The sequence below is a fragment of the Lynx canadensis genome, chromosome A1 (genome assembly GCF_007474595.2).
Source record: "Lynx canadensis isolate LIC74 chromosome A1, mLynCan4.pri.v2, whole genome shotgun sequence".
Lineage (NCBI taxonomy): Eukaryota > Metazoa > Chordata > Mammalia > Carnivora > Felidae > Lynx > Lynx canadensis.
In genome coordinates this window covers 193,751,019-193,775,413 of record NC_044303.2, presented here as the reverse complement: position 1 = coordinate 193,775,413, position 24,395 = coordinate 193,751,019, and the positions used below count along the sequence as shown (strand labels likewise).

Sequence of the window (24,395 nt, the reverse complement as noted above, 5' to 3'; positions counted from 1 at the left end):
TTCAAGATTCTCTCTCCCTGTCCCTCTACCCCTCCCCGCTGTGCACATGTGTGCTCCCCTCTCTCTCAAAAAAAAAAAAAAAAAAAAAAAAAAATGTATTGCTTGGTTGACAGATGTATATTACCTGCATTTAAGCACCATGTAGCAAAGGCAACTACTCCTAAAGGTATTTATAAAACTGAGAAAATTGTGTTTTATGGCTTTCAAAGAAAAGAAATAGGTAATCTTAAGTTGGTTTTGATTCCACATCCCTTTCAGCCCAAACTTTTATTTTTTTTAATGTTTATTTTTGAGATAGAGAGAGGCAGAGCACGAGCAGGGGAGGGGCAGAGAGAGAGGGAGACACAGAATCGGAAGCAGGCTCCAGGCTCTGAGTTATCAGCACAAGCCTGACGCAGGGCTCGAACCCACGAACTGTGAGATCATGACCTGAGCTGAAGTCAGACGCTTAACCGACTGAGCCACCCAGGTGCCCCATTAACCCAAACTTTTAATTCCAATGTTTTAATAAACACTTTACTTTGCCTGCAGCCTGTGATGCCTCAACAGGGAGAACTTCTGAAGTCTCAAGATCGATGGAAGGTTTGGATTCTGGTCTTTTCCGAGTGAAAACTACAGGTTCCGATTTATCCTCTGGCTCAACACTTTGGTCAGCAGACTCAGAACTCTTGGCTGGCTCATACTTCTCATCTTCAAGGATGGAGGTTGCTTCAGTTACCACTGGAGTTTCAATATCATTTTTATCCGACATGACTAGATCATTGCCTGCTAAAATAAAAGCCAAAGGAAAAATTAATTCTATAGGGTTTTTTGGTGTAAGTTATTTAAGCTTTTTATCTTGAGATTATCATAGTCACATGCAGGTATAAAAAATACAGACAGATCTGAATATCCTCCACCCAGGTTTTTCCAATGGCAACAACTTGTGTAACCACAGTGTAATATGACAACCAGGAAACTGATACAACCCACTGACCATATTCAAATTTCATCAGTTTTATAGACACTCGTGTATGTGTATTCAGTTCTATGAAATTTTATCATATGTACAGATTTGTGTGACCATCACCACACTCAGGATACAGAACAGTTCAATCACAAGGATCCCAAGTTATCCATTTTTTACTGTTTATATACTTAGAGAGAGCAAGCAAGTAGAGGAGGGGCAGAGAGCAAGGGGAGAGACACAATCCCAAGCAGGTTCTACACTGTCAGCACAGAGCCCAACGCAGAGCTCGAAACCTCGAATTGCGAGATCATGATCTGAGCCGAAATCAAGAGTCAGACGTTTAACCGACTGAGCCACGCAGGCGCCCCATAGGTTATCATTTCTTAGACACATTCCACCCCACCCTCACCAACCCATAGCAACCACTGATCTGTTCTCCCTCTCTACACAAGATGTGATATAAATGGATTAATTCCGTATGTAACCTTTGGAGATTGTTTTCACTCAGCCTAAGTCCCCCAAAATCCATCAAGTTACTGTGTCAATAGTTTCTTCCCTTTTTTGCTGAGTAGTATTCCTCGGTATGGATGTATTTCAGTTTGCTTAACCATTTACCCATCAAAGGATACCTGGGCTATTCCCAGTTTGGGTCTATTACAAATAAAACGGCTACGAACATCAACGTTCAGCTTTTTGCGGGAACATAAGCTTTCATTTCTCTGAAATAAATGACCAAGGAACAACTGCTGGATCATACGTTAAGTACTTGTTCAGTTTTATAAGAACTGCCACTCTTTCCCAGAGTAGCTGTACCGTTTTACATTACCACCAGTGATGTGTGAGTGATCCAAGTTTCTTAGCATTCTCACCAGCATTTGGCAGTTTATCTTTGTTTGAGCCATTCTGATAGGTGTGTAATAATAATCTCACTGTGGCTTTAAGCTGCATGCCTCTAAAGGCTAATGATTTAGAACGTCTCTTCATGTGCTTACTTGCCATCTGGATAGCCTCTTCAGTGAAATACCTATTTGTATCTTTTGCTCATTTTCTAATTCGATTTTTTTTTTTTTTACTGTTGAGTTTTGAGAGCTCTTTATGTATTATAGATTCAAGTCCCTTGTCAGACATGTGGTTTGCAAATATTTTGTCCCAGCCTGTAGCTTATTTTTTCATCTTCCTCGCAGGGTCTTCCACAGAGCAAATGTTTTTCATTTCAATGACATCCAATGTATCAATTTTTCCTTTTATTGACTGTCACTCAAAACTCTTAGTATTAACTATTTCTACTTAAACTTCTGAGAGATAAAATGATGAAATTTAAGCCATCAGACAGCATCTAAATCAAATCAGCTCTTGAATAGCAATGTTAACCAATTCAGTCCCTTTCATAAGTACATCTCTTTGGCAATTAAAGCCAAGATGCTACTGGTATTTTTACAAAAAGCAGATGCTGGTTTCCAAGATAGCCAAATATTCCCAGAGGAGAAATCAATGTATCTCACAAGTACATACTTATACACATACCAAAGCCTTAGGCATATATAGGTATTTGTTTTATACCAGTATTTACTAATAGAGAATTAGACGCAACCCAAGCCATCAAAACATTTCTAATGTGCTAGAAAAGACACACATACTAAGAACTAAGGCAGCTTGGAAACAGCACTATAATGGAGATACACATAAAATACTAAAAGAACAGAGAAAAAAAAGTCTGCTGGAATCAGACAATATGATTCATGTACGAAGTATCTGAAATAAGCATAGAATAGTGGTAGTATTCTACCACAAACTGGAATGACTGCTAAACCCAGCCTATAAATGTTTTTATTTGGCCTGCACAGTGTTTAAACATTTGTACTACTAATTGCTAACACTTAAAAATCAGATATGATATATATATATGAATATAGATTTTCAACTTCCCTTAAAGTTGAAATATCTGGTAGCACCGGGCCCACTTTTGACATGGTAATAATTAGCTCAAGCCAAAGAGTTGCTGAGCCTCTTAGTCAAAATGTTATCTAGTTCCCTACAATCTCCACCTAAATCTACTTGACTCATTTGTTACCTGATTAGACCCTGTAGGCGTCTGAGCTTGCAGCGCTTCCCTTAAAGAGCACTTGGGATTGTGACAGATGAAGCTGTCAATGAGAAAATTCAAGGGTGTGGAAACAACACACAGGACGAAGTGTGAACGGAATGGACATGGAACATGGACAAAAAAAGTAGTTAATATAGCATGGAGAATGATGGAAAGGCATAAGGCTAGAAAGGTAGATTTATACAACACCATGGAGCCTAGATCATATGGGTATATGATATACATATATTACACATTCCCAAAACACACAGAAAAAAAATTCAGATGCAACTACCCACACACATACAAGCCCACTCTGAAATAACCATTCGTTCACTTGCAAACATTTTTTGAGTACCTACTATGTACCAAGCTTTGGAGACTGAGAATTAATTTAGAAAACGGTTTCTACCCCATTTACTCCAAGAGCCTAACAGGAAAGATGCCACACTTGCTGCATAAAATTCAATGCTTTGTGTACCTAAATATGTACCTTTTTTACACTATTCATTTCACTTTCCTTATGCTTTTTCCAAGGTACAACATATAACAATATATGTTTTTTAAATAGTATACCATACACAGTCGTCCCCCTTATCTGAGGTTTCAGTTACCTGCGGTCAACCACTGTCTGGAAGCAAATGCTCCTCCTTCTGAGTTGTCAGGAGGTCAATAGTAGCCTAATGCTAGCTACATCACTGTGCCTGCATCCTTCACCTCACCTCACCTCACCACACAGGCATTTTATTATCTCACATCCTGGAACAGGGCACCTGCAGATAAGGGGCAACTACTATACAGTATATATAACATATTACATAAGTAATTTATATGATTTTATAAAAGACTGGAAAGACATAGTTCAAAACATTAAATACTGGTTATCTCTATTCTTTCACTTGTGCCACAACGACTTAATGAGCACCTAGAATTTGCTAGACATTTGGCTAGGTGGAAAGGCGCTGGCTGTTCACATTATCATTACCATCGCTTTCATTATTAGAATAGCTGTGCTATCCCTGTTCTTAATGGATTCATACTCTAACAGGAAAGAGAGGGGGGAATAAATTTCAGGTATACGGCACTGCACTATTTAATGTTTTTGTAAGTTTTCCAAACATCCTATAATGTGTTATTTTCAAGCGGAGTGAAAAGACTCCAAGAGCTGAAACATTGCAAGTAAAATTAAATGGCTGACTCATATTTCTTAAAAATATAAATGTACACATTTACATGTACACATATATAGATATATACCTCTCCCCATTTTCCCTGGAAACTTCCAGCCGCACAGTTACCAAAATGGAAAGGGTTTAGCTTAGCAGCTACAAGTACGGGCTCCGGAATTAGACTTTCTTCCAACTTTGGGGGGGGGGGGGGGGGGGAACTGCGACAAAGTCAGTTCACCTTGCTAGCTGCGTCTCCGTTTCCTCAACAGTAACACAAGCTACAACACCTGCCTGGCAGGGTTCCTACAAAGGTTCCTCCACACGGGGTACGCGAAGGGCTCTCGGAACAGAGACTGGCACATAGGTAACTGTTGCTATTAGGACGGAGGCGGTGGTTGTGTCATTACTGGCATTATTAACACAGCTTTCTCTAGACGGACAGACAGCAGACGTCCTCACTTGTTCGCACACAAAAGACCAGATCCCAAACCGGAGCTCTGGGATCAACAAGCACTCCCAACTTCTCCGACGCTGAAAACGACGAAGAGTTCCGCACACAAACGTAGCGCTTCAACAACCAAAGCGCTTTATAGGCTCCGCGTCCAGCCGTGGGGGGGCCGGCCGCCCAGCCCCAGGCCACCTCCTGCCCCTACCCAGCCACCTAGACCGCCCGGCCGCGAACCCCCAACCCCCGCACCCCGCCTGCCTTCTCCCTAGAAACCCACACCCACTCCCCAGCCACCCTCACCCGGACCACGGCTGCCGAAAAGCTGCTCCTGCTGCCCCGGAAGTAGTCTCTCAGCGCGGAGTTGGTCCCGCCTGCTTGAGAGCACTTCCGGGTCAAGCCACCGCTCGGGCAGGAACAAGCTGAGTGCCAGTCTGGTAAGTGAAGGCTCGGTCGGGGTCGTGCGACGGAGGTACTGGAGGTGCTGAGGCATGGGTTTGAGCCGGTGGGTCGGGGTCCGACGTGAAGGGGGATAGGATGTCCGCCGTCCTTTTGAACGCCAGGCCTGAGCTGCGGGAGTTCAGCCACCGTATGTTTACTGAGCATAAGCTACCTGCCAGGTACCACCCTGGGGGCCTGGGACACACTGGATTTCAAGCCGACTATGGCCCTGCGCCCTAGTAGTTGACATTCTGGAGCGAGGCCGACCTTAAACAAGTCAACAAGCAACACTCATGTCTAAAATAGTAAATAGAAAGATGGTTGTGAGTACTTTAAAGAAAATTAAACAGCATAATGTGATGGAACAAAGGGAGTAATCCTTATGAAGATCTCGAGAGCATTTGAGGCAGAAGGAATAGCAAGTGCAAAGGCCTTATAGTGGTAACAAACTTAGCAAGGTCAAGGAAAAGAAAAAAGGCTACTGTTACGGGCCCAAAAAGAGGAAGGAAAATGAGGCCAGAGACTTGAATGAGCCAAATCTTGTAGTGTCTATGAGCCAGTACAAGGAGTTTGACTTTTATTTGGAGAACATTTGGAAACAATTGAAGGTTTCTATGCAGAAGAGTGATATGCTCTGATTTATGACTTTAAGATTATAACTGACCATCAGAAAGATACATCTCTTCCGTTGTCTTTGAGCAGGGAGGATGCATGAAACTGGGACTAAAAGCCAGAAAAGCATTATAGACACCTTCATTGTATAGATGTGAAAAATTAAGTCCCAGAAAGGTGAAGGGATGTGGTCTTTTTAACAACCCGTCTTCCAGCTTCCATCTTGTTGCCTTCAGAATTAACATCTCAATGTCCATATATAATAATTGTCACTTCCTGAAACCATTCAGATTCCTTTGCTTTTGATGGTAGTTCTTTAAACTTAAGGGCATTGCTATCACCTGGTAGCTTGTTAAAAATGCCTATTCCAAAAAAACAAACAAAAAACCCATAGAAGGATAAAATAGGTAGTTTCCTCTGATTTTCTGTGGCAGTAGAAATTGCATGGAATTTGGGGTTTAAGTACGAAAGTGAATTGGTAAGTCACTTAACCATGTCTTTAATCTTATACTTAAAATGTTGCTGCCAAAAAAAAAGTGGTGGGGGCCGCCTGGGTGGCTCAGTTGGTTAAGCAGCCGACTTTGGCTCAGGTCATGATCTCAGTCTGTGGGTTCAAGCCCCACGTCGAACTCTGTGCTGACAGCTCAGAGCCTGGAGCTGATTGGGGTTCTCTGTCTCTCTGTCTGTCTCTGTCTCTGTCTCTCTCTCTCTCTCTCTCTCTCTCTCTCTGCCCTTTCCTCACCCATGCACTCTCTCTCTCAAAAAATGAACAAACATTTAAAAAAAATTTTTAAATGCTGCCACTGATAATTTTAGCAGCAGCTTTCAAACTTTCTGGTCTCAGGATCCCTTTACACTTTTAAAACTTACTAAGAACAAGGAGTTTGTGTGTGTTGTATCTATCAATATTCACCGTTTTAGATATCAAGACAACTCGCAAAAGTATATTTAAAAAAATGTGTTATGTGTTAAAATAAATAGTATTTCTATGAACAATATTTTCCAAAACAAAAAATCATTAAGAATGCCATTGCTTTACATTTTTACAGCTCTTTTTAATATCTTCATAGAAGATAGCTAGATTCTCATATCTCCTTCTGCGTTCATTCTTTTGTCATAGCACTCATCATGTAGCCTCTGGACAATTGCACCATATTGGATGAGAATGAGAATGTAAAGGGAAATAAGATCCTAGTATTATTATGAAAATCATTTTGGAGAAGTTTTAGGTACCCCAGAGGCCCTTGTACCACACTTTGAGAATCACTGGATTGCAATATTGTTAGGACAATCAAAGGAAATATGGGCTTGATTTGTAAGTCATTAAAACTACATGCACATTAAAAAGCAGATGCTCAGGGGCGCCTGGGTGGCGCAGTCGGTTAAGCGTCCGACTTCGGCCAGGTCACGATCTCACGGTCCGGGAGTTCGAGCCCCGCGTCAGGCTCTGGGCTGATGGCTCGGAGCCTGGAGCCTGTTTCCGATGCTGTGTCTCCCTCTCTCTCTGTCCCTCCCCTGTTCATGCTCTGTCTCTCTCTGTCCCAAAAATAAATAAAAAACATTGAAAAAAAAAAAAAAGCAGATGCTCAGGCCTTGCCCTTAGAGATGCCAAATCAGTAAATCTGAGTGGGACCAACAAATCTTCATCTTTAACAAGCACCACAGATTAAGTTGATGTAAGTTCTCAACGCAGTTTGGGAAAACCAGTTAAAGACCAAATCCACTCTAGAGTGTTTCCCCCACTAAGATTTTAAAAGCTGTATTTCCATATCTTCAAAAATCTCCATTAATGCTTCCCAGAGTCTGAGACCAAAAAACAAACAAAAAAACAAAACCAAAGAAGTGTAAAATAGGTAGTTTCCTCTGATTTTCTGTGGCAATAGCAATTGCATGGAATTGGGGGTGTACATACGGAAAAGTGACTTAGTAAGTCACTTAACGTAAGTCTAGGACTCTGGAAAGTCACTACGAAATTTGTAGCAAGTACCTTCCTGACCGCCAAGTTGATCGGGCATCGGAATTCAAAATGTTGAATCCCATCCTATGTCAAAGGCTGAGAAAGTTTTTAGACTCTCATCTTTAAGCTTACAGTCTTTTGGATAGATACATATCTGATAGAAGAAGGAAACTGATAAGTCTTACAATTGAATACTCTCAGTGTGTAGGTGACTTACAGAGCAAAAGAATTCATCCAAAATTAAGAGGGTAATGGCGACAATTTAAGTGAGAGGGCTTCTTGAATAAGGTGAAATTGGAGTCGGATACTGTAGAGGGTGGAATTTCTGCAGGAAGATATTGTTGAGGAGGGGCAGGAAATTTTAAGCAAAGGGGACAATTAGAACCAGAACTTTTTTTTTTTTTTACATTAAGAAAACAATTTTATTTACAACAGTATCAAAAAGAAAAAATACATAGGAATCTTTAACAATATAGAACCAGACCTTTAAAATAAAAAGTTATTTGGAGACGTTGGAGAGTAAAACAAGTATAGTTAAGGCTTTGAGCCATGACAAGAAGCTGGGAAGATAATAGGATTTAAGCAAAGAAGGGAATGATAGTGATAATCAGCCTCTAGATGAGGAAACAGACCACTATAGATCATAGCTGATTGGTGACAGAGGTGTAACTAAAAAACAGACTTCTAGATCCATTCATTCCTTCAGCAAACAATTATTCTGCACACAGGCACTATTGGGCTCCATCCAGCAACTTCTATTCTGCCTCCTGAAACTTCCTGGAGAATTACGGATGCCTGACCAACATTTGAAGTTTATCTCTTGGGCAGTGGAAAATCAATAGATTTTTAAATCATCTTGACTTTCTTGGATGTGTGTTCAGGACCAGTTCTGAGAGGAGCAGTGTTTGGGGTAGGGTTGGAGTTAATGAGACCCATTTAGAAATTAAAAGAATAGTGTGGTACCCAGGTAAGGTAAAAGGACTGTGACCTTGGGTGGGACACCGTATGATTTAATTGAAAAACGCCTAGGAAGTGGAAAAATAATATCAATGGCATGTATTTATAATATACCCACATTCGTTCACAACTACTGTATGAGGTCATTACTCTTAAAATAACCTTGTAGATGTGAAAACTAAGGCCTCTCAAGCCATGGCTTCATCCAGGGATAAGATCAGGCAGGTCAGTCCATGCTTCCTACCAAGGAGCCATGATGATCTTATAACTTTGATCTTGCAAAAATGAAAGGATTATATTGTGTGGCTATCATCTAAAATGGGTATACACTGCACAAGTAGATGTAAGGGCGAGAATGAGAAGTTCTATTTTAGTTATATGGACTTTGATTTTTTGGACTATAGAAAAAAAAAATTGGGTAAGGAGATCGTAAATCTAGGCCCCTGACATTGATCTTTGTCATTTGCATCCAGTAGCCCAGCAAATGCTTACGGCAGAAGGATGTAAGTCACAGTTACAGAAAATAATTGTGGGTTTAAAGCAAAGCTCCAATAAGTACAGAGGACGGTGTTTTTCAGTGGGCCAGAAAATACGCTGAAGTTTGAGCTGAGTGCCCAAATGCTAGCTATGAGGTGTGTGATGGCACTAAGATATCCTTGGGAGCATAAGGGCCATTTGAATTAGGAACTTTTCAGAAAATGACCCTCACCATGGTGATTTCTGTTTGAATATTACTAACCTTTCTATGGTTCAGATCTCTGTTTTTTATGTTTGTTTTTTGCAAAGGATGGAAGAGTGCTAAAAATCTATTCTTCATTTGCTTTTTCTCCCCCTTGCCAATTTGGAATGCCACTTTGACCATTGTGTGCCAGGCATGGGGAACTTCTCCATTTTTCCAGTGTAACAGTGCAGGCAGAGAAGAGTGGATGAGCTGTAAATACAAGCTAGAGCACATTTAATTATGGAGAATAAAGCATTAATATCTCCGTATACTTAAAATCAATACCATCTGGGCATCAGTGTTTCCCTGCTTTGTGTTATCTCAGAACTATTTGTACAAATAGCAGTTTCTTCAGCCAACTTAATATTGAGCCACGAGAACGGAAATCAGCCACATTACTTCCCTATTTACTCCTGTTGAGAATTGGAGCAGGATGGAAATATTTCTTCTCTCAGAAGCTGGCAGAAACAGCAACAAGGCAATCTGTTAGTCATGACAGCTTAAACGCTTTCTTTTCTTTTCTTTTCTTTTCTTTTCTTTTCTTTTCTTTCTTATGATATAGCCATATTGAGAATGGTTCTGTCAGGTAAAATCATCTAAATTTCTGATTATTCATGATCCTAGAAAAGCTGATATTTTACTGTATCTAAAAGATGAAAAAGGAGTTAGATTAAATTTGAGTATCACTTTTCTATTATTCTTACTAATGCTGAAGGAAGGTAATAAAACATTCTACCAAGTGACTTCACCCACAAGCATAGCATAGGCCTTTTTAACTGTAAGAAGGTGACACTTTGATTTTCCTTTTTGAACTCTTTCCTCTTAGCCTCCAAATGTCAGCTGCAGCATTAAGAAATAGTAGACATGGGCACCTGGGTGGCTCAGTCAGTTAAGCCTCCGACTTAAGCTCAGGTCATGGTCTCACAGGTTCATGAGTTTGAGCCCCACGTCGGCCTCTGTGCTGACAGCTCAGGGCCTGGAACTTGCTTCGGATTCTGTGTCTCCCTCTCTCTCTGCCCCTCCCCCCCCAATAAACATTAAAAAAAAAATTTTAATTAAAAAAAAATGAAATAGCAAGTATGATATTATTATGGGAAGTCCCAAAACTAGTTCGTAAATTCCTGGACATCCCTTGCAGTACCCAGTATTTCATCTTGCACATGATGGGCCTGTGATTTAGCTGTTTGAAAATGCACCAGAATGAGTAGCATGGTCATAGTCAATGTAATTTTTGTTGAAAGTAGCAGACTGATTCTGACACAAGTAAAAGGAAATTTAATATGAAGAGTTATTCTGATCCTAAGGGTGATTTGTTCCTTTACTCTTTTTTCTGCTTCTGTCACCGTCTTGGACCCATCCATACCTTTGCTACTTTTTTCTCTCCCAGCTGCTCAACAGCATCTTATTTGCAAATGGGTTGTGTCTTTTAGTAGCTCAGACTAGAAGTACTTTGTGTTCGGGATGTCCATGGTAGGAGCACGAAGTGCCTGGGCTGAGTCTGCCTTTATTGACCAGACATATTGCTCTCCTGGCACAAAATCAGCGTACCAGGCTACTTCTGCCATCTTAGACTTTGACCTAAGGGCAGTTTAAGGGTGTTCATAGTGTTTTTCTAAACCCTGTCTTGTAGGTTTCTTGAAACTTCTAGTAAAGGCAAATGGTTGTGTCTGTAGAGAACAGAACCATAAATCGTGGCCACATGGGCAGCTGGAGCACTGCACTCAGGTGTACAAAGAGGAGAGGAGGTGGAAATCCACAATGAGGATTACCAGGTAGCCACAGCCACACTTTAATCACTTTTGCTGAATTTAATCTTTTTTCTCCTACTTAACCATTTCTCCATTTCCTTTCTTGTTTTTACACTCAGTCTTAATTTTTGTGGATTTAATTTTGAAAGAAACTGAATAAAGATGTTTATTTCTTTAAAAAAAAAAAAAAAAGTCACATTGGAGGAAGGAAGCAGAATTTTGTCAGAAGCCAGAGCAGCACTTCAGTCAGTCTCTTTCTCTTCCCCTCTGCTCTCCTTCCCCTCCCCCTCCACTACCCCCCACCCCCCACTCCCCCATCTCTCTCTTTCTCCATCCCTGTTGTCCTGTCTCTCTGCTTTTCTTTGTATGTGGCCCAAACTGGACTGCCTCAACCCCTTCTCTTCCTCACATTGGCCCTAACCCGGCCACTGTGTCTCAATTCTAAATTCCAAGATCAAAGCTTCTCGTTAGTTAGTCAGCCGAAGGGTTGACTTCCTCCAGGGCCCCAGAACATAGAGGCAGGTCTCACAAAAGGGAAGGGTAAGCTAGGCACATCACAACCAAGATTCTTGGCCACAAACTCAGAGTGCATAAAAACAATGTAATGTATCTTGGCTGGACTCCAAGTTCAGTTTACAGTGCCTGTTTGAGCCATATTATTGCAGAATAGTATTTGCCATGAGCAGAAGAAAAATGTGAAATTTAAAGTTACAGATTGAAATTACATAATAATGTTTCCCCTCTCCAACATTTTTATTTTTTTTTATTTTTTCTAATATTTATTTATTTTTGGGAGAGCGTAAGTGGGGGAGGGGCAGAGAGGAGGACAGAGGGCCAAAGTGGGCTCTGCGCTGACAGGCTGACAGCATTGAGCCCCTTGTGGGGCTCAAACTCACGAACTGCAGGATCATGACGTGAGCAGAAAACAGAGGGACACTCAACAGGCTGAGCCACTCAGGCGCCCCACCTCTCCAAGATTTTTAAATGGTTGCATAGTATTCTGAGTAGAAGTGTTTCATTTATCTTAAACAATGATTTTACCATCAGCTGTAGATTTTAGCACAGTATCTGAAAGGACAATCGGTAATAATAACTAGAGGGGCGCCTGGGTAGCTCCAGATGGTTAAGCGTCTGACTCTTGATTTCGGCTCAGGTCCTGATCTCGCAGTTTCCTGAGTTCAAGCCCAGCATGGGGCTCTGTGCTGACAGCATGGAGCCTGTTTAGGATTCTTCCTCTTTCTCTGCCCTGCCCACTTGCACACTGTCTAACTCTCAAAATAAATAAATAAACTTAAAAAAAATTAACTAGAGGTTATTTAGTAATTGCTACTACCAGACTCTGCTTTATATATACTATTTTCTTCAAGCCTCACAATAGTCCAATAAGAACAGGTACTATTATTTTCCCTGTTTTAAAGATGAGGGCACTGGGGCACAGAGAGATTAGGTCATTTACAAAAGTTGCAGGGCTGGTTAGAGTCCATCAGGATTCAAATCCAGGAAATCTGGCTCTAGAGACTGTTCTCTGAACTTCTCTCTGTTATCCTGCCTTTCTCAGAAGCCTGCAATTATGTTGATCCAGGGTAACCTAAGTCCAGAATAGAAAGTGAGTAATAGTTCTCTCTTATTGGAAGTGTTCAAACAGCCTGCAGCACCATTAGGCAATGCTGTCGTAGAGGAAATAAGGAAGTGTAGTCCTAGTCTCTGGATGCCAGTCCATGGATCCTCTGCCTCAAGATCATCCAGGGAGCTAATTAGACACCATAAATTCCAAGTTCCAAGTCCAGAGGTTCTTACTAGGTCTGGGGCGGGACCCAGGAATCTATATTTTTAACAAGCTCTGTGGATATTAGTAGTCAACCTGGCTTAGATACTGTGGGCTTATAATCTTTTATCCCTACTGTTATCTCCTAGGACAAGATGGCGATGAAGACTTTGGGAGTTGGGGTTGACCTAAGGACTGCCTTTAGGCTCTATGCCTCTCAAGTAGTCTGGACATTGTTAGTATCGGCCGTCTCAGAATATAATAAGTGCTAGTAAATGCACGTCAGTTTGAATAATTATCCCTGTTGCATAACATTCTTCAATTTACAAAGATACATCGCGCACTATCAAATTTAAACTAATCTCCATGAGTAAATATTTATTGAACATGTGCTAGTTTTAAGGTATAGCAATAAAAATATAGTCCTTTGCTTAAGGAACTGAATCATAGGTGAGATGGGGTGGACTCCCTAGCAATACAAGCAGCACATACCAAAGCCGGTGAGTAGTGTAATGGTGAGAGCTACAGGGGCTTGGGGGAAAGCCACCCTGCGTCCAGGCATACTCTGGATTCATGTGGAATGGAGAGCCAGCACTGGAGAGGAGACCCAGGGAAGCTGCATGAAGGGATTCCACGCAGCAATAACACTGCCAGGACACCGCTTGCCCCACAGCCCTCCATATAGAGGCTATTTATTCTTCCAAAGTTGCTGCATCTCAGTAGGGAGAGGGAATCCATTTTCTTCTGGTTCCAGTGTCTTCTACTCTAGCTGCCTTGATCCTGGGCGGACATGACCTTTCCTACCGGTGATCTACCCCACTCTTGAGCTTCCAGGCTATTTGATCCCTTCATCTTGGACACTGGTCTTCTTCACTCACTTCAGGCTCCTATTCCAGTTCCCAAAGTCCACCTCCAGTTTTGCTGTTGGCCCAGACTGCTTCCCGAATCAGGAAGCTGACCCAGCACACTGTCCACCCTTTCTCATTACACCACCTGTAGCTCTTTCTCCTGAACACCTCCTAACCAGTGATCCCTCTGCTTTTTCCCTTTCCCTTTACTAGGACACTTCTCTTCCATTCACAATCCCTATTTATCCCTCACGTACTGTTGCACACCTCACTTTCTCAAGAAGGCTTTCCGTGACAAGGTTAGCTCCCCACATTGGGTACTTCTGTAGCATCCTGTACTTTCTCTTGGGCAACATTTACCATATTTTGTATGTAATTAGTGTCTATGTCCCCTGCCAGACTGAGCTCCATGAAGTCAGAGGTGGTGTCTGTAATACATAGAAAGTGCTCCATGGATGCAAGAGAATAGATGAAAATGTATACCTCTAGTCTAAAATTGTGGTTCTGAACTCAGTGGTGGAACCAGTGGGAAAGAGGAGGAGGATGGCTGGATAAGAAATGAGGTAGTATTAGAATGAAGTGGAGTTGTGGGTGTTTTATTTGTTTTGTTTTTCCTGACAAAGAGAGGAGCCCTCTGGCTCAGAGCCTTTAGCAGACAGCAGTTAATAACACTGCTTTGTTTTCATCACGTTTATGTGTACAGTTACTTTTATTTACAGATGTGATATAGACTCTCCTTTTAAAATAAATGATTTAATCATATGCAGGATTTAAGAAACAAAACAGATGAGCATAGGAGAAGGGAAGGAAAAATAAGATAAAAACAGAGGGAAGCAAACCATAAGAGACTCTTAAATACAAAGAACAAACAGGGTTGCTGGAGGGGTGTTGGGTGGGGGGATGGGCTAAATGTGTGATGGGCATTAAGGAGGGCACTTGTTGGGATGAGCACTGGGTGTTATATGTTAGTGCTGAATCACTGGGTTCTACTCCTGAAGCCATTATTACACCATATAGTAACTAGAATTTAAATAAAAAATTTAAAAAATAATTAAAAAAATGTATGAAAGCAAAATAATGAGTTGACTTAAAGAAAAAGCATAAATAATAATAATAATTTTGTATACTGATGTTGAAAAAAAAAACCATTTTGGAAATGGCCAGTAGAAGAAAGGAATGAAATTGGGAAAATGCTGACTTGGATGCAGCCACAGGAACTCTTGATGACAATCCTAGGGAAGACTGGAGCACTTTTTCAGCACAGTCGTTTCCTATCACCATTGAGAACCCATCATCTAGAATAAAGGACAAAAATCATGTCCACTGGTTGTTGTATGTATTGTACTGAAAAAGAGCTTGGGAGCTCACACGTCAGGGCCCAGCACAGTGCCTGGCTTATGACAGTCACTCAGTAAATGTGATTTCCATTGTTTCTACTCACCACTCTGTCCCACTAGAGAACAGGATTCTCCTGCTAACATATAGGATAGCCTAAAGGAGCATGTCACTGACATGAATGGATTAAATCACATAATTTCCAAAATCCCCTCCAATGCCCAAGGTGTTTCCTTTAGTGTCATTTTACTTGGGTTTGGGAAGGAAATAGAAGTAAACACATGTGTTCAATCTATGTATAGCAAAGTCTGAAGTCCTTCGTTTTACTCTAAATAGTCCGTTCTTAAATGTTAAAGATATAGCAAGATTTAGAAAATTATTATTATTCAGCCAACCTTTCAAGGGCTAATGAAAATTAAATGACATTTACAACTTACTATGATTCAGACTTTGAGGAGTTTAATGGCTAAATACAATGATCCATTGCTTTTTATGTTCTGTGATCAAGCAGCCTTTGTGTAAGTATAAAGGGGAGTCATTTCCAAAACTAATTATTTGGGGCCTTTGTAAGAAATAAAGCTAGGCATTTCATCCTGTCTTTTAAAGAAATAGAAGTTGAAATTTTTCTTTGAGAGTCATTGATTTAAAGGAGGAACCAGATTAACAGGAAGATGATCATAATCACATAAACTCTTAGACTGGGATATTTTGTTCTTTGTTCATGGTATTTTGTTTGTCTGGCAATCTTTCCCTGTACTTTATATTTGCATTTCTACCAAGTAGATATTTAAGATGTCAATTCCTCCCTTAGCTTATTTGGCAGACTTTGAGCTAAAACTTCGTATTCTCACAAACTGTTAAATATGCTGTATTTTGTCTCTTGATATCAAAGAAACTATTAATGGAAAATTCTTTTGTCTAACATTCTTGCTCAAGAGGGAGATCCTAAAGCCTCAGAAGTCATTAACTGTGTATGTAGTAGTACGGTTTTCTTTCTAATATTAAAACAAACGAAAAAACTACCTTAAGTATCCCTGCATTATTTAAAGCTAATACTTTATGTACTTGGATTGCTCAAATTTTGAGCTCCAGGCTCATGATTATAATGTACCAGTTGATTTACATTATTGATATAACAACAGATGGTAATGACGCAGGTTGAAATAAAAGATCATTAAGCTAAATATTTTAGCTTTCATTGGCTCCCTGTTGCCTGAGATTTGTCAGAGTGAAATAGAATCACAGCCTTTCAGAACTAGAAGAGTCTTTAGAGAGGTCTCATCTAGTCTTTGATTTGACGGATGAGAAAACGGCTGAGGGAGAATACTACTTGCCAAGGTCTTATTGCTTGTTAGTAGCAAAGCTAGGACCAGAATCTAGGTCTGCCTGCCATTTCCTAATTCAGTGCTTTTTTCTACTATCTCTCTGAGATTTTTAGGTGGGTGTTCTTTCTGTTTTGCTCTCTGATGTCAGTGCCAATCATTCTAATCAATTTCATATCTCTTCTTTTCTAGAACATAGAATTTCACCCTGTTGTGAGTCTTTGTTGGCTAAACTTTATATCTGGCTTTCTTTTAGGTTGGTCTCCACTCACATCTTTTAATCTTGAAGATTTCAAAATACAGCGGAATCTCCCACTTTTTTGGAAAACTCCAATACCAAGCCATAAATTACCCACCGTGCTCTTGTTATAGTATAGAAGCTTTTGAGTTCTCCAAATCTAAACAGGATTTTCTCCCATTTTTCCATGAAGCCACATTGTTGTTTATTCACTTTAGTGGCGAGTGTTATTGTGCCAGCAGCTTTTGTTTTGGAAGATGTAGGCTTCAACCAAATGGCCCCACTGGGAGCAAATCATAGCTCTTTCAATTCATCATTTCCTCCAAGCTTTGAACTCTCAGCAGGTTCCCACTCAGGAGACGATGTTATCATAGCCAAAGAGGGAACTAGTGTTTCAATTGAGTGTCTTCTCACAGTCGACCACTATGAAGATGTCCGTTGGTACAACTCAAAAGGACAGCAACTGGACGGCAGAGGCAGAGGTAACTAATCAAGGTTACTCATTTCCTGTTACTTCTGTCTTCTTGGTTGTATGACATGTTCCACAAAGAAAGCTCAATGATGAGGTGCCAAGGGAATAGTTAAAACTTTTGGAAGGCCTGGAGTATTTCTGATAGGTATTAGAGAAAGCAAAATAATTATAATTGCTTAACCAGAAGAAGAAAGAATAGTTGTAAATTTAAAAGGTGTTCACATGTGGAGCACGTGGGTGGCTCAGTTAGTTGAGCGTCCGACTTGGTTCAGGTCATGATCTCATAGTTCATGAGTTCGAGCCCCACATCCGGCTCTGTGCTGATAGCTCAGACCTTGGAACCTGCCTCAGATTCTGCGTCTCCCTCTCTCTCTGCCCCTCCCCCGCTCATGCTCACTTGTGCACACTCTCATAAATAAATAAACATTAAAAAAAATTTTTTTTTAAGGTGTTCACTTGATGACAAGGAGCTATTGTCTCTCCTTTTGCTGAGCTGGTTTCCTTATTCATTGAAGGTAGACTACATCAGGGCTGCTGTAGACAGCTGTACAGGCTACGCACCGCACAACCCCGTTGACCTAGACTGTATTGTGCACAATACAGTGTGGTAGCCCTATGTGCATACAACAGGAAGGGGGTTGGCTAAGCTTAAGTAAGTTTGTCATAAATTTTAAAATTTTGTTTGGAAATGAGTTACTAAATATTTTAGAGAAAATCCAGGGTGTTTTTTTTTTTAAGATTATAGCTCTGTGCATAAAACTTAAAGTCCCTCTGAGAATTAGAAGGGCACTGAGGAGGAGCTCTGTAAGCCCTTCCAGCTCAATTTTTTTCATGCTATACCTTAATTTATTTGAAAACAGGAGAACTTCTCTTGTATTTTTTGCCTCTCAGTCTTAAAAATCGCCCAAACAGCATAATCGACCAAGGTGTCATTTTTGACAGGTTTTTATTTGATTGTACTGTTAGTAAACCTGTGAACACATCTTAGAGCACTATTTCCTTAACTGGTATTCTGCTGGAAAGATCTTTTTAAAGACTACTTGCATTAAAGTACCTCAAAAAGAAATCACCATGAAAATCAATGGGATAAAGATTAAATTCTGCGATACTCACAAGCTACACTTTCAGAAAAGGCCCTTCTTGTCTTTTTTGCTAGAAAGCTACTCTCACCTCTTGGAATATAAAGGATATTTGCTTATTCATATTAGAATGGAAAATGGAAGAAGAGACAGATGGTGTTTTCTTTTAAAGTCTACGCTAAACATTTTACCTTTCTATAAACTGAATAACTGGCCACCAAGGGATTGAAGAGTTTGAACTGTTAGAACATTTTTAATCAGCTTCTGAAGAATGTAGATCTATTGAATCGGGATCTCTAGAGTGGTGCCCAGAATGTGTATTTTGAACATGATTTAGGGTTTCACATATGGACCCATTCGTCTAGACTGTTATTTCCTTTGGCTCTAGGATCCAGACCAAACGCGTGTGAGATTTGAATTATTCAGTCAGTGTGATCATTACAGCCTGAATGCATAAACAAAGCCTAGGTTAGCAGGAGACCAGCCGAGTGGAATGGCAGTTTCATTTTCCTGTTTTGCCTTTACTTTGAAAACCACCAGCATCTATCATTGATGCTTTCAGTAACAGCCCTGGAAAATTTTATTAAGTTTTATGAATCTCTAGTGAGAGGAGTTTAAAGAGCATGTCAGTCTAGTATAAGGTTCATAAATCTTGAGCTATTATCAGCAAGTAAGCTGGAGAGTTTACATTGTGGTCGTAGTACAGTGGCTGATGAATGGAGTGTATGTACTTCATCATACTTTGGATTCATAGGATATCCTTCTCATAGCTCCCAAGTTCGTAGAACAGCAGCTTGTGGAATAATGAATATATTCATAGCTACATATTTCTCTTTTTTTTTATGTTAGTGTAGTGATGGCTCCTAAATGTAACTGTAGAATTCAGATAAATTTTGATGACAATAAAAATGGGCATAATCCAGAGTGCTTACTAATTGATGTGCCATTCATGTCAGGAAGGAAGACTTTGATTCCCTTTTTTAAGTTCCGGGCTGTTTAAATTCCTACTGTGGACATAAAAGTCTGCCCTTTCTTACGTGATGTATACAAGTAGCAGAACCTAATAGAAGACTTGAGTTAAGGCACTCTCATGAAGAGACGGAGTATTGGTAAGGTGGTCGGCATATTTAGCAGTAATATTCTTTATGCTGTAATTTTTTTGTGTCTGTTGGGTTATCAGGTGGAAAATGGTTGGTTTCTGATAACTTCCTGAATATCACCAGCGTAGCCTTCGATGACCGAGGGCTCTACACGTGTTTCACTGCCTCTCCAATTCGTGCCTCCTACTCCGTCACCCTGCGCGTTATCTTCACCTCAGGAGACATGAGTGTCTACTACATGGTTGTTTGCCTCATTGCCTTTACCATCACCCTCATCTTGAACGTCACACGGCTGTGCATGATGAGCAGCCATCTTCGTAAGACAGAGAAGGCCATCAACGAATTCTTCAGAACTGAAGGGGCCGAGAAGCTGCAGAAGGCCTTTGAGATTGCAAAGCGCATCCCCATCATCACGTCAGCCAAAACTCTGGAGCTCGCCAAAGTCACACAATTTAAGACCATGGAGTTTGCCCGTTATATCGAAGAGCTGGCAAGAAGCGTCCCTCTTCCGCCCCTTATTCTAAACTGTCGGGCCTTCGTTGAGGAGATGTTCGAGGCCGTGCGAGTGGACGACCCTGATGACATGGGAGAAAGAATTAAAGAGAGACCTGCCTTGAACGCTCAAGGTGGCATCTATGTCATTAACCCAGAGATGGGCCGGAGTAATTCACCGGGAGGAGACTCGGATGACGGTTCTCTGAATGAACAAGGCCAGGAAATAGCAGTTCAGGTTTCTGTCCACCTTCAGTCAGAAACCAAAAGTATTGATACAGATTCCCAAGATAGCAGTCATTTCAGCCCACCTGATGATACAGGATCTGCCGAATTGAACTCTTACTCCAAAGATGGGACATATGAAAGCCATCAGCTGTGAGCTATCCCAGTACCTACGAAAACTGCTCTCACAAGAGGAACTTGTTTCATGCAGGAAGTAACATTTTTACCAAAAGATGACTGGGGTTTTCCCTCTTGTTAATATTAAGCACATCAGAATGTGAACTATTGCCAAAATCTTTGTAAAATTTTCTGTGTTTTTCATATCTATTTCTTAGTCATGTTTCTGGAGCTTGATTAAGTGACACGTGTTAAGATTTAAAGGAGCCTGAGAGAGAAACAAAATGGAGAAAGTACCACACTAAAAGTTCCATGGCTTCTCTTCTGGTCATGCTTCATCCAGCGGTTAGGGCTGACACTTATCTTGAGGCCTCAGTTTTCCCACCAATAAGACGAGGGATTTGCATTAGGTATCTAAAGTCATTTGTAACTTCTTACCTGTCCCCTTTAAACCAACAGAATTATCAGCACATCTCTAAATAAACCCTTCCCTAGACTTTAAGTCCTTTTTATGGAAAGGACCAAGCTCAGACTTTATTTTGTGATTTAGATTCCCACACCGATGCCATGGCGCATAGAGGTCTGGGTGTTTTTCAGATATTTCACCATGTGGAGTGTGCAATTGTATGTGCTAGGTTGAATCTCTTTAGTGTCACCCATGTCTGTATTACACAGATATTAGGGAGCTAACTGCTCATTAATAAACTACTTTCCATGAGTACATTGGTCCTTTTGGGGAGTGTAGCATGTCTTTTTAACTTATCGAAGCAGCATTTAGTTTATTGAGCTGGCAGTGATTTCCCAACTGATCTCCAAAAGTGAGCAATTTGTTCTTAAGGAATAATGTCTTCAGTGCTTTTAGAATAAGGAACAACATCAGATCACCTATCCTCTATTTCTGGTAAATCATGGATTTTGACATTTCTGTTCATAGAATTTCTCAGGCTTTCCATTTTTGAAAGTTCTGGACTCTGTAATAGGGTTCTGTATTTGGGATCCCATTCCAGGGGGAAACTCAGAGCTGGGTTCCTCTTGAGACTTCTGTCAACACTCTTGCCCTCCTTGATCGTAAATATGGTGCTAAAGGCTGCATGCCTCCTTGTTTGGTTTGTTTTTTAATATTGTTGATGTTTTTATTTTTGTGTATTTCAGATACAGAATTCTGAGCTAGGACTGCTTTTGTGGTCTTTCTGAGAAGCACTAACCTGAAATAAGATTAGATAATGGTGTGTGGTATCTGTGAGTATATTAAATATGTAGACATAGATATAGGTACCAGTGTATAGATATATACAAACACACAAATGATCTAGATATAAAGAGGGAGAAAAATTATGGATGGGGCCACCTGATTCAGCTGTGTATAATGAACACTTAAGACCGTATTTCTTGCCTGGCTGAGGCCTGATACAATAGAATTGTAAATACTCTTCAGAATAATTTCCTCAGCTACAGGAAGCTTGGTGTCATATGATTTTTAAGAACTTGGCTGTGGAGCTCCATTTGGTGCTTCATGTGTCTTCATTTGGCTTCTGATTATCGAAGCATTCCTTGAACTAGAGGTTCCTGAGGGAAATGTTCAGAGGAGGTTTTTATCAGGATTTTAATTTAAGGTTTCGTATGGAGGAAAGCGAAGAGATAGAGAGCGTAACCAGATAGAACTCATACCTCCCTTTGTCCGGGCTTATCGGAAGTAATACATCTCTTCTGGATAGCGTGAATGAATCAATGTGTAGTTTTATCAGATGGCATTATGGATAAAGATGATAATGCTGCCTTTTCTGTCTCTCAGGCTGTTTCCATGGAAACCTCCAGAGCCAAACAAAAGCTACCAATCATTTAGCCAAAGCTTGCCTTGGCTCGTAAACCTGCATGTCTTTAAGGAATGCTGTTTTCATACATTTGGCTGTGAGAGCAAGGGCTCCTCACTGTACTCTAGATTATAGAACACTTTTTGCCTTCCCAGGCTGTTTCTTTTGAGAAATTAAAAATGCTAAAAGTCCCTTGTCTGAGGTCTGTTCCCTGAACATCCCTCCAATCTTCAGATAGTACCTCCAGCCCCATCCCAGTATAGCGACTTTGCAGTCATCTAGACTCATGTTAAAAAAGAGAATGGATTTATCCCACCACCTGTTCTCATGATGGACATGAGTGTCTGGAACCATAGACATATTTAATGGTCACAGCCCTGGGAAACAGGACTTTGGAAAAATATAACAAATAATGAAAAAAATCGATATGTTTACACAAATACTGTATAACAATTAGGTATAGGCTACTCCAGTTTGTTCTGGTTAGATTATTTTAGAAACACAGTGGTGATTTAATTTGGTGGCCAAAGTAATTGGATCACTTTGGATATTCCAGATTATGGTGCCAGTGGTAAAGAATTAACAGCAGTCAGAATTTAATTGGAGTTGGTCTTACTTTCTAAAGCTAGCTTCCAAGAGGAAGAAAACGACACATTAATATTTTCTGTATCTAATCAAATACTCTTCATATATAATTAATAGTCTCATGTTCTGTTTTTATAAAATCCTTAACCTTTTGAACTTAAACTACAGTCTAAGTCTTTTGACAACAACTGTGGTGTAATTAATCTTTTGTTTCACTGGATTTTATGGTTAGTGAAAATGTCTTTACTCAGCAAATGTATTTAAATAGTTCTCTCATCTCATTTATAAATTTTGTATTGTGACTTACCTTATTGTCCTTATGAAATGACAGGATGGCTTTGTGAAATAAATTTACCAAAAATAGATATGTCAACATTTTTATAGATTCTTTGCCAGCTGAAACCAGACAGGCATCTTTTGAGTTGATACCCCCGTTGAGTTTTAGCCTATCCTCAAAGTTGAATCTGTTTTGATAGTTAAACTCTTGATTCAGAACCAGTGAGCACTTATATTTACTACCAATTACCTTGATATAAATACCTTAGGAGTTGCTGATCTGGAATGGTGAAAAGGTTCCTGGCTTCTTTGCCTCGCTTAGCATGCATTTTGAAGTCAAAGCACGCTGCTTTCTGTGTGGTCCTCCAGCCTCAGTGAACCCCTGGTGCAGTCCTCTCCATGTCCTCCCTGCATGTAGTTTCACCCTAGATCAGACTCTGTCTCCCTTGTCCCAGAGTGTCACGGGAGCATGGCATGCTTGTTTTCCAGAGCACAGCCGGTCATGGGTGCTAGCCTTGTCTCCACACACCAGCACTTCTCACACAAGTATATCATAATTCCTGAGTCACCAGTAAGAGAACACAGCCTTTTCTCATGTAAGTCGGGAATTTTGAAAATGCTCATGTTTATACATAAACTCCTAGCTTCTCAATGTTCTCAACATTTCATAAAAGTGCATATTATTTCGTATGGTTCAGATGATGTTTGAATGGTCACCATTTTAATAAATACTTACATTATAATTTTGTCCTTTCTTTAAAAAAAGTCATGCTTGAATATAATTTATTAAATGTTCAACGGACTGTTATTTCATTTGTCTGAAATCTTCTATCATGATCTTCATTTTTATGTGTGATGGAACTTGATGTTAATGATTTTAAACAGGAGTCAAAATGAATTCAACTTGGATTCTACCATGGCTCTGCATTTTAATTTTACAAATACTTAATATGCATCTACATGTTTTTGATACTATGGGCCATATTGAGATGGGTGTCTTGCCCACAGTTACATGAAGATGCAGTTACCAGACCAACTGTAGCAATTGTTCACTTCTGAGATAAAGCATTCCTGACAAAGACAAGAGCTTGAGCAAAGACCTAAAGAGGGTTTAGCACGTTTTGGAAAACATGATTAATATGTAAGGTCTGGTGAGATTTGGCACGTGGGAGGGGTACCTCTGGTATAGGCAAATGCCCGCAGTCCCATGGGAGTGAAAGGTGATGACAGAAAAGCACAGGATCTCAGGAGACAGGCAAAGGGAACAGGTAAAGGTCGACTCACTACCTAAATACCACAGATCTGTCACTCTTAGGATGAAAACCTAGTTCCTACCTCCCCATGGCAAAAGGTCACTGGACTTAGAGTCCTGATACCACCACTAGCCATGTAACAATGTGATTTGGCCTCTCTGGACTTAAGAATTGGAGTTGTCAATACCTAGCTCACAAAATTAACATGAGGATTAAATAAAGCAACATGTAAGCAAACACTGTGCTAGCTGTAACCTGCCATAGAGTGTAAGGGGCCAATAATCATGCATCCAGAGTGTCAGCCTTGTTAGTAGCCATGACTGGTTACATTTAGACTCAACTAAAAATTCCTCCAGTTCTCTCTCAGTCACAGTTAACATGTGGCTGCATGCCAT

At 40.3% G+C, this 24,395-nt stretch overlaps 2 protein-coding genes across 7 annotated transcripts in view; one reads left to right on the top strand and one right to left on the bottom strand.

The window, feature by feature from the left end:
* Positions 1 to 5,002, bottom strand: part of FAM114A2 (family with sequence similarity 114 member A2) — a 33,943-nt gene extending 28,941 nt beyond the window's left edge. The window contains exons 1-2 of one of the 2 annotated variants that reach the window (XM_030328753.1): positions 4,950 to 5,002; positions 521 to 765 (exon numbers count right to left, since the gene is read on the bottom strand). In XM_030328753.1, the coding sequence (XP_030184613.1) occupies positions 521 to 751 (231 nt within the window). In that variant the 5' untranslated portion in view covers positions 752 to 765; positions 4,950 to 5,002. Of the gene's footprint in view, positions 1 to 520; positions 766 to 3,646; positions 3,726 to 4,949 lie in introns of those variants that run through there. The other variant, XM_030328763.1, reaches the window with a different exon arrangement.
* Positions 5,003 to 5,032: 30 nt separating this feature from the next.
* On the top strand, positions 5,033 to 23,490 carry MFAP3 (microfibril associated protein 3). 5 transcript variants are annotated; one of them, XM_030328777.2, is made up of 3 exons: positions 5,033 to 5,083; positions 16,609 to 17,072; positions 19,322 to 23,490. In XM_030328777.2, the coding sequence occupies exons 2-3, from the start codon at positions 16,778 to 16,780 to the stop codon at positions 20,113 to 20,115; spliced, it is 1,089 nt and encodes a 362-aa protein (XP_030184637.1). In that variant the 5' UTR covers positions 5,033 to 5,083; positions 16,609 to 16,777; the 3' UTR covers positions 20,116 to 23,490. The 5 variants fall into 5 exon arrangements, with proteins under 5 accessions (XP_030184637.1, XP_030184679.1, XP_030184646.1 ...); XM_030328819.1 differs by lacking the exon at positions 5,033 to 5,083 and adding an exon at positions 5,095 to 5,118; XM_030328786.1 differs by lacking the exon at positions 5,033 to 5,083 and adding an exon at positions 10,404 to 11,106.
* The last annotated feature ends 905 nt before the right edge of the window (positions 23,491 to 24,395 follow it).

What these genes read in the sequence shown, in the direction of transcription:
- MFAP3 (XM_030328777.2), top strand. Translation starts at nt 16,778, where the DNA reads ATGAAGCCACATTGTTGTTTATTCACTTTAGTGGCGAGTGTTATTGTG. An exon ending in ACTGGACGGCAGAGGCAGAG is followed by an intron (nt 17,073 to 19,321) that starts GTAACTAATCAA and finishes TTGGGTTATCAG; the next exon opens with GTGGAAAATGGTTGGTTTCT.